At 34.7% G+C, this 12,771-nt stretch overlaps 1 protein-coding gene across 26 annotated transcripts in view; it reads left to right on the forward strand.

Moving 5' to 3' along the window:
* CREM (cAMP responsive element modulator) overlaps positions 1-12,771 on the forward strand; it is a 70,312-nt gene that overhangs the window by 22,994 nt on the left and 34,547 nt on the right. For 10 of the 26 annotated variants that reach the window (XM_019741711.3, XM_019741713.3, XM_019741721.3 and 7 more), the window contains 2 exons: positions 5,382-5,432; positions 10,778-10,924. The exons of 9 other annotated variants lie outside the window; for them this stretch is intronic. In XM_019741711.3, coding sequence (XP_019597270.2) covers positions 5,382-5,432; positions 10,778-10,924 — 198 coding nt within the window. The remainder of the gene's footprint in view (positions 1-5,381; positions 5,433-10,777; positions 10,925-12,771) is intronic. 7 more of the 26 variants (XM_019741716.3, XM_019741726.3, XM_019741727.3 and 4 more) reach the window with 1 other exon arrangement.

Raw genomic sequence — 12,771 nt, forward strand, 5'->3', positions numbered from 1 at the left:
TCACCTAAGTAGATCACTTTAAGTTCAGTGTTTAATCGAATCTTGTTTTTTAAAACTTTAATATGCTAATACCCTTTCTTGAGGGACTCTTACTGAAGAAGAAAAATGTTCCTCTTAAGATTTTGGAATAAAAATTTACATTTACGGTTGACTATCTGTTGCTCCTTATTTTTATGTATTCCTTATCCTAGCTCTTTTTCATTGCCCTAATTTAATGTTTTTTGAACATGATGTTTGTATTCACTTAGAATTAACTCTGAAAATGAACAAAACTTGGAAGAAAAGGTAAAACTGAATTTTTTTCAATGAATGTTAAATCTGCATTATATATTGTTCCTTAGTCAACTAATTCAAGAAAATGTACTGCTTTGAAATGTAACTCATTCCTGAAGATAATTCAAAGACATAAGTAAACATAATTGTGAACTGTTAATATTAGTGACCATTTTGTTCAACAAGAGTTTGTTATACACCTGTACTCATATTTTGATAATTTTGTATATAATAGCTAATAGATTTCTTTAAAGGTTAGCTTTTGGCTTTAGAATACACCTATGTTTTCATCCCAGTATATTAAAGGTGATAATACTTGACTTTGAATAAAATTTGATGTTTCAAAGGTAATTTCAGCAGGTATAAATCAGTCAAATTTCAGAAAAAGATTTTGTTTTTATACTTCTTATAATCACACACACAAACAATGCATCCGAATTTGTTTTAGTGTATGAGAAGTAAAGGTTTTCTGCCATTTGTAGTGATTTTGTATGAGCTTTGGGTACTTTTTTGTTTGATGTTAACATTCTCAGTTTTAATAACAGGTTAGTTTGTCACTAGCACTAATGAGGAAATAACTGAGTATAAACGCAGTTATTTTTTTTACCCTTTTCTCTGATTTTTCTAGTAAAAGTAGTCTGGTTGGGGGGTGTAAGGGAGCCATATAGAAAAGGTATAAAGTTTCAGATTTGCAGGATGAAAACGTAGAGCTGTTTCACAACAGGGTGAATATACTTACTGCTGAACTGTACGCTTAAAAATGGTTAAGATGGTACATTTTATGTTATGAATTTTTACTATAATAAAAAACAACTACAACAAAAAGAGTAGAGTAGACTAGACATTGAAATTTGCAACATTAATTTTTGTAGTTTCATGTTTGAATAAGATTTAGAGATTATTTACTTTGTCTTATTTTAATTTTTGTTACTACAACCTTTGTAAACCCCATATCATTAAAGGAATTACATTTGGAAAACACAGGCTTTGGGAAGTTTTCGCTTCATTGATTGTGATAACAACATCGTAATAGTGCTCTTCAGAAATGTGATTTTTCTGAGCCCTCTCAGAAGTAAAACTCTAGTTCTCCAAAAGGGAATGGGAGTGAAAAGCCTTATGGTATTGAATGTATGAAGAGAGAATATCAGATGAAGATGATGCAAGCAGAAATAGTTCAGGAAAAACATTTGCCTTCAAATAGGTATGTTCTGCGCAGCAGTAGACCTCTATTTTGACAGATTTAATGAAATGAGTATTTTAATTTAATTAAAAATTAATCTAAGATTACCTTAACTGACACGTAACAATAATAAAAATAACAAAAGTTAGCATTTATTGAATACTCAGTATTTTCCAAGTACTGTTTTTAAGTGCTTTGTAAAAATTGACTCAGTCCTCACAGCAACTCTATAGAAAGGTACTGTTTTCATTTTCCTTTCCAGTTGAGGAAAATAAGGCATCGAGGCTGAATAACTTATGATAGGTCACACAGTGAGTAAAAGGCAGAGGAAAGGTTAGAACCCAGGCAATCTGGCTTTAGATTTCATTTAACTCTTTATTATTTCTAATACATAGGTACTCAGTGTTGAAACAGACCATTTCAGAGGGCATTACCTTGGAAAATCCATAGTCAGCAAGTAGTAATTTTATATATATATATCTATATATCTATCTATATCTATATATCTATATCTATAGGTATATAGATATCTATAGATATAGATATATAGATATAGATATATATAATTATATATCTATATGTATATAGATATAGAGATATCTATATATAGATATAGATATATATACACACACACACATATAGTTACTCTATAGAAATGTATATGTACATGTATACTGTATATACCCAGTACTATGCAGTAACTATTATACCAGGGGTGCCAAAAAAATGTATACAAGGGGACATTTTGGTCTGTGCTGCTCAAGCAATAGTTCATCGTAATCAGAAGTGTCTGGACCACTTTGAGCACCTCTTGTAATTGCAGAAGTCAAACGTGACTTGTATTCATGTTTTGTTATCAATATATATTGAGTAATACAATGTTAATGTAGTTTTCCTTTCTTAAAATATACATACATTTTTTTGGCACCCTCTGTATAAATATTGTATATTGTTACTCCATTATTCAATAGCAGATAAGATAGTATCATATTTAGATCCCAACTCAGCTCTGACCTTGGGTTTGCGATGAGAATGGATAATTTAAATTTTATCTATTTTGATGTATTATTGTTTCCTTGTAATTCCTGACAGCAATAGCCATTCTGTGTGTTGAACTTTAATTCTGGGGTCAAGCATACAAGAGCACCCAGAGCTTTAGAATTATTATGTTGGTGCAAAAGTAATTGCGGTTTTTGCAATTTTTAACTTTTTAAACCGCAATTACTTTTGCACCAACCTAATATATCTATGAGATGATGAGGAAATCAGTCCCACTGACTTTGGTAAAATCAATTTTTTTTTCTGGTGAGAAGCAAATTAATTATCATCTCTTCCAAATTTTTTATGTGTGATAAACAGTGAATAAAATCTGCAATCTTGACAAGTTTAAATATATAGTTCAATAGTGTTAAGTATATTCACATTGTTGTGAAACAGCTCTCCAGAATTTGTTCATCTTACAAATCTAGAACTTGAGACTCATTAAACAACCATTCTTTATTTACCCCTCCCCTCAGCCCCTGGTAACCACCATTCTACTTCTATTTCTATGAATTTGACTACTTTTAGATTTCATGTAAGTGGAATTACCAATATTTGTCTTTTTGGGACTGGCTTATTTCACTTAGCGTAATACCCTCAAGATTTAGTCATATTATAGCATGTGATTGGACTTCTTTCTTTTGTAAGGCTGAATAATATTCCTTTTTATGTACATACCCTATTTTGTTTAATATTGCTATTTTTTAAATTTGCTTTTGCCAAGTCAGTGCTCTTTAGGACTTATATCAAGTAATTGGTAGAAGAAATAAGATAGAATAATTCAAGTGAATTGCAGTTTGCTTCATAGATGTTCCTAAAAGTGTTGATTTCTGTCAGAAATAAAGACTAACATGAAGTTTGGGTAATAAGTAGTTTTAGGGATTCATTCTGTAGTTTCTGGCTTGTGGCATGAACGTTTCCTATTCGTTATTAGAAATGATCTGTATTATTGTTTAAAGTAGTTTTTAATATCCACTGTTTGCTCTTACAATATATCTGTTGGGTAAATGCCCTGTTAGGCTCAGGATCTCGTTGCAACTTACTTTAATATGTGTTATTACTTTGAAATACATTTGGCTGGTGAATTATGATCAGTTTTAGTTTCAGTCTTACTGAAACCAAACATAAGATTTATTTTTGAACATTCTAGAGCTAAAAGAATTTTGACTTCTATGAAGATCGTGTTCGTTTTCATAGTACTTGTTATTTTTTTTAATTTTAGCTTCTCTAGCTCTTTTTTTTTTTTTTTTTTAATTGGGGAACCTTGGGGGACAGTGTGTCTCTCCAGGGCCCATCAGCTCCAAGTCATTGTCCTTGAATCTAGTTGTGGAGGGCGCAGCTCAGCTCCAAGTCAGTCGCCATTTTCAATCTTCAGTTGCAGGGGGCTCAGCCCACCATCCCATGTGGGAATTGAACCGGCAACCTTGTTGTTGAGCCTCGCACCCTAATCAACTGAGCCATCTGGCTGCCCCTCCGGCAGCTCAGTGGCAACTTGTCTTCAATCTAGTTGTGGAGGGTGCAGCTCACAGGCCCATGTGGGAATCCAACCGGCAACCCTGTTGTTCAGAGCTGACACTCTAACCAACTGAGCCATCCGGCCGCCCCTTCATAGTACTTTTTAAATATAGTGCGATAAATGAAACGCATCTTATTTGTTTGCAATGTAAAATGATGCTCCAACTACTATGAATAGGAAATAGAAGATACTATAAGAGTAGCTAAGGAAAAAAAATTTCGAGCATTGTCTTTCAAAGCATAAAAACCCCTAATTTTAATTTGACCTCAAAAGATCAATACTGTTTATTGGAAGTATTATCAAAATAGACCCTATGATTATGAATTACTTGATTCTGACGTGCTTTGCTTTCAAGGGGGAATTTTTTTAAAGAGACATAGTATTCAGCTGTTTATATTTAAAATGCCAGAAACAGTGATCCACGTCCCCATTTTTTGTTTTATTTAGATTATAGATTTCAAATCATATTTATTTATGTTCTACACACACAAAAAGGAGTTAGGGCAGCAATACCCCTACGTTGTTCTATTCAGAATTTTAACAAAGTAAATATAAAAACATCAGTCATAGGTGGTTAACTCTGCTATCAATAAACAGTTTTCAGTTGATATTCTCAAGGTAAAATTAAGTAAAATTTAACTCCATTGATTTTACAATTTGTTAGTCACAGTGTTTTGGAAAAAAACAACTCAGTGGAAAAGACACTAAAGTAAAACCAACTCTACATTTTTCATTTTGTGTTTCTCTTCATTCAGCACAATTAAATAGGACTTTAAAAATAAAATATTGTGCATCTTTATTCAAGTGCTTACATTTATAATATTATTTTCCTGTTTTCAACCTTAAAATATTTGAAATATTCTTTAAACACTTTTTTCCATAGAAGAAATGGACTCTTGAGAATCCTTTTGTAATACACAGCAATCAAGATAGTTTTCTAACTTCTTGCTTAGAGTGTTAGTTTTTCATTGTAGTTCTTAAAATTTAAATAATTAATAGTACATAGATTTGATTTCTCAGGCAGTGAGTTGATAGCAAAATCTGTTATATTGTGAATTCACAGTTTTTAAATCTTTTATTAACTGCCTTGAATGCAGGCCCAGTAGCTCTGACATTCTCATCTGTACTGTGACATCATAAACCCCATCATAAGGGAACCTAGTTACGGATTGGAACTAGTCTAGGTGCTAATCAGATGCTGTGTTACAAATTGTGAGGTTTTCCCAGTAATAAGTGTCATTAGGATTTTTAAAAAATTGCATAGCCAAGTAAGGCTGTCAGTTGTATCATCTTAACTTACCTTCAGATTAACTACTGTCTATAGTGGGGTTTTTGGTGGATGTGGTGGCATCAGTGTAATCTATGTTTCAGGCATCCTATAGAAGAGGATTGATTATTCTTCAGGGGAGCTGGGAAAAAAAGGTAAATTATGAGTTCATTCTACACACTTTTAAAGCCTCATAAAAAGTGGTATAAAATTGTGAACTATAAAGTATATCCATTTTATGTTTTTGTTTTACTGTCTTAAGTGTCTAACATTTTTGAGCAGGTGCCTCCTTGATTGTTGGAATGTGATGAACATACTCATATCTTCCTATGGCTTTTCCCCTCTCTTTTGTTAGACTTTGTGCGTCAGTGTTCCCACCTGAGACATGGCTGTATCAAGTATATCCTAAATATCCTCCTTCCATGCTCCCTTGTCACTCGCTGAGCATTGACCCTGCGTTATTTTTCTTTTAAGAATTTAGCCCCACCCAAAATTATGTATTTGTCTCTTCATCTGTTTTCTGCCTTCTGACCTAGGACAGCAGAGACTTTTCTTGTTCACTGCTATATACCCCCTGTCTGGCCTGATCCACGTGGCAAGCTCTCAATAAATATTTGTTGAGAGAATAAAATAATCAGTTAGTTCCTAAGTATAACTTGTTTCTGTCAGATTTTCAATTATAAAAAGTCTTGGAATAAATATTTGACGTTTATAAGAAAGATTTCTCTATTTCTACCTGTACTATGGATAATTTTGTTCAAGTGAACAAAAGTTTATATCTCTGTAACAGTATCTTTTAGGAAAGCCTTAATTCCCTTTCCAGAGCTGCTTTAGAATTCTATTTGTACATTATGAGTAAAGCAACTATAGCACTCTTTATAGATTGCTCTTTGTCAGCATTTCTCAGATCTTTATTTCCGGTCTGAGCTCTAATCCAAGCATCAGTCCCATAATTCTCCTTGCCTATTAAACATTTCCACTGGTTGCCTTACCATTGCTTTCCACCTAACCAACTAAAACTGAGTCTACCACCTACGCAAACCAAAAAGATGCTGCTTTATTTACTCATTTTTGGCGTTGGGGCCACCAAGCATGTTCTTGAGTCACTGCCTTTGTTCCTTCTGTGCCATCTGTGTACCAACTTCAAGGTTGCCATTTATTTCATTGTGGTCCATGTGATCAGTATAATAATAATACAATGTGAAGATGTTAAAGGTAGGGAGCTGTGTGAACTTTTTGTTTATGAATAATGGTGACATTGAGCCTGTTTACCAATACAATTATAGGCTTAATGCTGGTCACTTTGTCAGTTTTGGTAAAATCAGTGAGAATACAGATTGTCTGACAGGTTTGCTAGATCTAAGGTTTTTCTGGTTTTTTGTTTTCAAGGATACACCTGAGTTATAACTCCACAGTATGTCACTTCTGCTGGTTCTCAGCCTTTATTTCAGCAGTTTAACGAAAGAGTTGTCTCCTGAGCTTTTGCACTGCCCAGAGTTTGGACACAGAGAAGTTTCACTGTAGTTATAGAATTCATATCGTTCATCTCCAGAATTCTAGGAGTACAGTTTTGTATTAGTGGTTACAGCTCCTTTTCCACAGCAGGTATTCTTGACACTAAGCCATTTTGATAGAGCGATTATTGAATAAATTAAAATCCTGAAAATTAGACTTGAAAGATAATTAAAGCATGATTTATACTTATCAAAACCCCATGACTCTTTTTGAGTTGTTCTTGAGTTCTTCAAAATGTCTAACTTTGAAGCTGGGGCATTTCCCCCCAGAAAGTGAACGTGGGCTCCACCCTCTCCATTCACAAGTCTAGTCTGTAAGAATACTTGTACTCTTGGGTAGAATTTACATAGTATTTTTCTCAGTCTCTGACATGTGAACTGTCCATCCAGGTTACTGGGTATGGTGGTTTTAGCTGTGGAGCTGAAATCACAATCGGCCTCAGCACTCTGCCAGAGCCTAGGGGGCGACATTAGGATAGCAGCCATTTTCAAGGTGTGGTGCACAGAACCCTGGGGGAGACTGAGGATTCTTCCAGGAGGTTTGGGAGGACAAAACTATTTTCACAATAATGCTAAGAACTATTTTCCTTTTCCTCTGTGTTGTCATTTACACTGATGATACAAAAACAGTGGGAGTGGGGGTCAAACTCTTAGTGCCTTAGCAAGAATCAAGTCAGAGGCACCAAAATGTATAGTTGTCATTGTTTTCTTTACTGCCATTCACTTGGCAGGGGGAAAATCAGTTTCGCTTAAGAATATGCTCAACGAAACAGTAAATACTACCTATTGTGTTAAATCTTAACCCTTGAGTATGTGTTTTAATATGCTGTCATGAAACCAGGACATTTACTGAAAGCATTTCTGCTGTATACTGAAGACCAATGGTGATCTTGAATAAAACAACACTTGAGTTATTGTTTGAGTGGCAAGATCAACTAGCTGGGTTTTTTTTCACAGGACATCATTTTTGTCAAAAGAATGGCTAATAACCAAACTATAGCTATTCAAATGAGTATTTTCTCAAAAGCAAATGAACTGAGCTTGTCACTTCAAGGAAAACAATTGACAGTATTTATTGCCAATGATAAAATTCCAGCTTTTAAGCAGAAGTTTTGAATTTTGGAAAACCTGCATTTGCCATTTTGAGCTCGATAGCTTCCCAATATTTCCTGTTTTCTGATATGATTGATGTTGATTTTAATGAATGTGCTTTTCTCATACCGTGTTTCCCTGAAAATAAGACCTAGCCGGACAATCAGCTCTAATGCATCTTTTGGAGCAAAAATTAATATAAGACCCGGTCTTATTTTACTATAAGACCGGGTCTTTATAATATAATATAATATAATATAATATAATATAATATAATATAATGTAATGTAATGTAATGTAATGTAATGTAATGTAATGTAATGTAATGTAATGTAATGTAAATATAATATAATACCGGGTCTTATATTAATTTTTGCTCCAAAAGGTGCAATAGAACTGATTGTCCAGCTAGATCTTATTTTTGGGGAAACAGGGTAGTGTATCATGAAATGTGTTAGTATTTGGGAGATCTGCTTAACTCAGGAGCCAATATTTTCCGAATAACTACTGCACAATATTACCAAATCATGCATGGGTAAAGATCCATCCAAAGTACAAGACAGATCAATGGATTTTAATGTAATGGATATAGTTTTAGATTCCACATTGTAACTAATCTTTAAAGAAACAACCACTTGTTGAGTTTTGTAGCATCAAAAAATATCTACCTTTTTCTTTAAAAGCTGTTAAAATACTACTTTTCCAATCATATATCTGTGAGTTTCAGATTTTTTTTTACATAACCACTAAAATAAGATATTGCAACAGGTTAAGTGCAGAAGTAGGTATGAGAGCTATTTTTATTTAAACTAGACATTAAAAGAATTTGTAAAAATGTAAAACTTTGACACACTTGTCCCTAATTTTTTTGTTTTGGAAAATATAATCTTCATAAAATGTTATTTGTTAGTATGTAATACAGTTATTGTTATTTTTAAATGAGTTACTAAGTATTTTTTAAATTTTTTAGTTTTAATGTCTAAGGTGGTAAATATCAATACACATACCCAGTGTTATGCTGGTGCTGGCTTGCAAAAGCCGATTATGCACATCTTTTTCCAGTTCTGTGTTCAGTGTCACCCACTGGTAGCTTGAAATCTGCCGTCGTAAGAGTATTTACATTACAGGAATCAACAAAAGTTACGGACCAAGGATCAGGGATCTCCTTTCCCAAGAGCTGGTTGTTAAACATTTATAGTACCCTACTGGATATAAATCACATAAACAAAAGCTCTTTCAGGTTATCATTAATTTTTAAGAGTGTAAAGTTGTCCTGAAACTAAAAAGTTTGACAATTAGTTGTGTGGCAGAAGGAGTACTTTTGGTAATTGGTTCACACAGAAGTGGATACCTTTTTATAATGCACACAGAATTGCTTTTTGTTCTGGGAACATTTGTGAAATAAATCCTCCCAATTTTTTTTTTTTTTTTATACACTTCTAGTTGTTGAGTTTACTGGTTCCATTATGGGATAACCTTTTTCTTTCCCCTAAAATCTAAGGTAGAAAATGATACTCCAGGGCAGGTGGGATGAATTTTTCCCTTGGGATGCATGTTGGTTGTCTTGACCCTAGTTTCTCACCTTCCTGCCTCTGTGTTATCCAGGCTCATATCAAGGCCCAGCTCAAGCTATGGCTTCTACACAGAGCCTTCACTTATTGTTCAGGCACATACTGATCTTTCTGTTCTGTACTCCCATGACTTTCACGGCCTAGACTTTCATGTGCTATTGTTTCTTAGGTGTTAGTTTTAGCAATTCTACTTTTTACCCTTGAGCACCTAGTACAATGCTCACCACATAGGTTCTCTTGCATGGATGAAAGAAGTTTGCCTTCTAAGGAAATGATGTAAATTTGTTATAAAACCCATTTTTAAATAATTCTCTTCAAGTAGTATAAGTAGATTAGAAATCATTGGTATTCCTTAAAGTAAGGTCCCACAGAAGCTTGCTGCAAAATTTGTGTGGTTCTACTACCACTCATAATAGAAACTGGTAGCTTATTTTATTTCCAAAATCTCTGACTTTTTTAAGTAAGTTGTAATGAGTAATAAAACTTAGTAAAATAAGGCAAAGTTTCTAAGATTACATGAGTAGACTACTAATTAGAAAACTTTGCAGGTTTTGTTTGAGTCCAGAGGCCTTGGAAGTATTATTGTGTTTTGCCAGAAGGGATCGCTGATGAAAGTACTCAAAGTGGCTAGGAGATGGCTGTACTCTCTTCTCTGCAGGCTAAGTGATGGGATGGTTCTGGGCCTCTGGATGCTCAAGCTAGGGGAGAGTAAAAGTGTGAGAGGGCCACACAAGCTCCAAGACATGAGTCTTCTCTGAGTCAGAGACACTAAGAGCATGAGAAGTCCTGGAATTTCTTTGGCCTGTGCTTTTTTTTGTGATTATGGGGGCATAAAAATAACTGCGATTTTCATCAGTGTAGATCAGACATTAGTTTGCATCTGGAGTACTACTAGGATATCATATGTCAAACGTTTCATTTATTGAAAAATAATTCACCATATTTAATTTCTGTCTCAATTTCTCATAAAGTTAGAGAGGGTAGTTTATACTCTGACCTAAATAAGGCTTCACTGTTAATAGTCATGAGGTCGTAGTGAGGTAGTTTAACTGCTTTAGAACTTTGTGCTTGGAATATTCTTAGCCACCGAAGCATGGGAACTGAAAGTGAGGAGCATGGGTTCTTTACTATCACATCAGAGAATGACTGTTCCAGGACAGTGACCACCTCCTAATTGGTAAGTACCCCAGCTTGCTTGTCATTTCTCAGAAGCAGGAAAAATAGGCCAGTCATTATAGTGAATGGTACTCTTTAAAAAAGAAAAAGAAAAAAGAACAAATAAAAAGGTCCAGCCTTAATCCTCAACGATGGTCATTTTTGCAGGTTTCTGTAGCTGGATCAGGCACCGGAAGAGGCTCCCCAGATGTAACTCTAGTACAGTTACCTTCAGGCCAAACTGTACATGTCCAGGGAGTAATTCAGACACCACAGCCATCGGTTATTCAGTCACCACAAATACAAACTGTTCAGGTTAGCTTCCTTCCCAGATGATTTGTCTTTGACTTTCTAGAGCTTCTTCTTTTTTTCTTTTTTAAACTAATTCACTTATCTTCTTTTCCTTGTGTTGCTTTCATGCTCGAGTCATTTTATTAGATATTTGGAGGAATTTCTTTTTACGTGTAAACTGCATTGTCCTCTGCTGGATACATAGATTTGACTTAGGAGTTGCTGTTTTGTTGTCAGCACTTGATTTGCAGGATAACTAATTGCCAGATGAGTAATTCTTCCAATTTTTCTGTGCTCAAACTCGGATTTATTTAGCAAAGCTCTCCAATGGTGTGTAAAAGTATTTTGAGGAATCTTTGGAGATAATAAACACAGTAATATAAAGATTATGGTGCTGAAGCTGTTTTCATGAATACTCACGTTAGTAGGGAGGTAGAAATTTAAGTTTATTTTTAATTCAGTATGTGTAATCTACAGAAAATGACATTTTTGTCTTCTTGGCCTTATGTTTATACATCATGTACACCTCTGAGATTAAACCTTGGTTTTGTAGATTTGATTATTATAGTTGTGATCCAGAGATGTGTTTTATTATTATTATGAAGGTTAGTTATAAGTCCTTACCATTTCTTTCTCTTTTTTTTTTTTTTTTTTTTAAGATTTTATTGGGGAAGGGGAACAGGACTTTATTGGGGAACAGTGTGTACTTCCAGGCCTTTTTTTCCAAGTCAAGTTGTTGTCCTTTCAATCTTAGTTGTGGAGGGTGCTGTTCAGCTTCAAGTTGTTGTCCTTTCAGCCTTAGTTGTGGAGGGCGCAGCTCAGCTCCAGGTCCAGTTGCCATTTCTAGTTGCAGGGGGCACAGCCCACCATCCCTTGTGGGAGTCGAACCGGCAACCTTGTGGTTGAGAGGACACGCTCCAACTAACTGAGCTATCTGGGAGCTCAGCGGCAGCTCAGCTCAAGGTGCTGTGTTCAATTTTAGTGGGCGCTGCCCACCATCCCTTGCGGGAGTCGAGGAATCGAACTGGCAACCTTGTGGTTGAGCCCACTGGCCCATGTGGGAATCGAACCAGCAGCCTTTAGAGTTAGGAGCATGGAGCTCTAACCGCCTGAGCCACCGGGCCGGCCCCTTAACCATTTCTTGAAACTAAAACATTTCTTTTTTGCATCAATAGATGTAAATTAAGTATGCATTTTTAAAAGCATACTTTTCTTATTTACTGAATTTATTTCTCTTCTTTATTATTCTTTAAATGTTGAAATTATTTGAACGTAATTGATGACAAAAAGGTCTTTGAGGAAAGCATAAGTGCATATACTTAATTAGTCTTGTCCTTTTCCTGCATATTTGAACACAGTTTATTGCAGAATAAGGGCAAGGGCTGCAACATATTTGAAGTAATAAATCTACGTACATTAAAAGCTTGGTTGTCTTTTCAGCACCAGGTGTCTTTTTCCTGTGTTGTACAAAAGTGTAGGAATAATTCTCGGTATTGTCTTTTTATTCTCTGTGATAACCCTTGATTCCAAGATGTTTTGACTCTTTCTGACCCTAATTATAAGACAATAAAGTCTTCCCACTCTCTTTTTATATTATGACTTTATTTGGGGTGCAGATATTTCTGTTTTAACCTGGCTGGTACTGGAAGAAAGTATTGTCTTATATTCAGTAGGTTTTATTGGATTCTGTGAAATGGAGAATTTAATTATCATTGTAAAGACAGGTGCTGGTGGATCTTGTCTTGAAATTCCTACCTGTTGAATGATGGGCAAGTCACTTAATCTCTGCATGAATTTCAGTTTTTGCCTTTCTGAAATGGGTAAATAAATAGCCAACCTCACATAAGGAGGTTGTTAACGATTATGTGAGA

The sequence above is a fragment of the Rhinolophus sinicus genome, chromosome 1, assembly GCF_057876585.1.
Source record: "Rhinolophus sinicus isolate RSI-liver-muscle chromosome 1, RSI-T2T, whole genome shotgun sequence".
Lineage (NCBI taxonomy): Eukaryota > Metazoa > Chordata > Mammalia > Chiroptera > Rhinolophidae > Rhinolophus > Rhinolophus sinicus.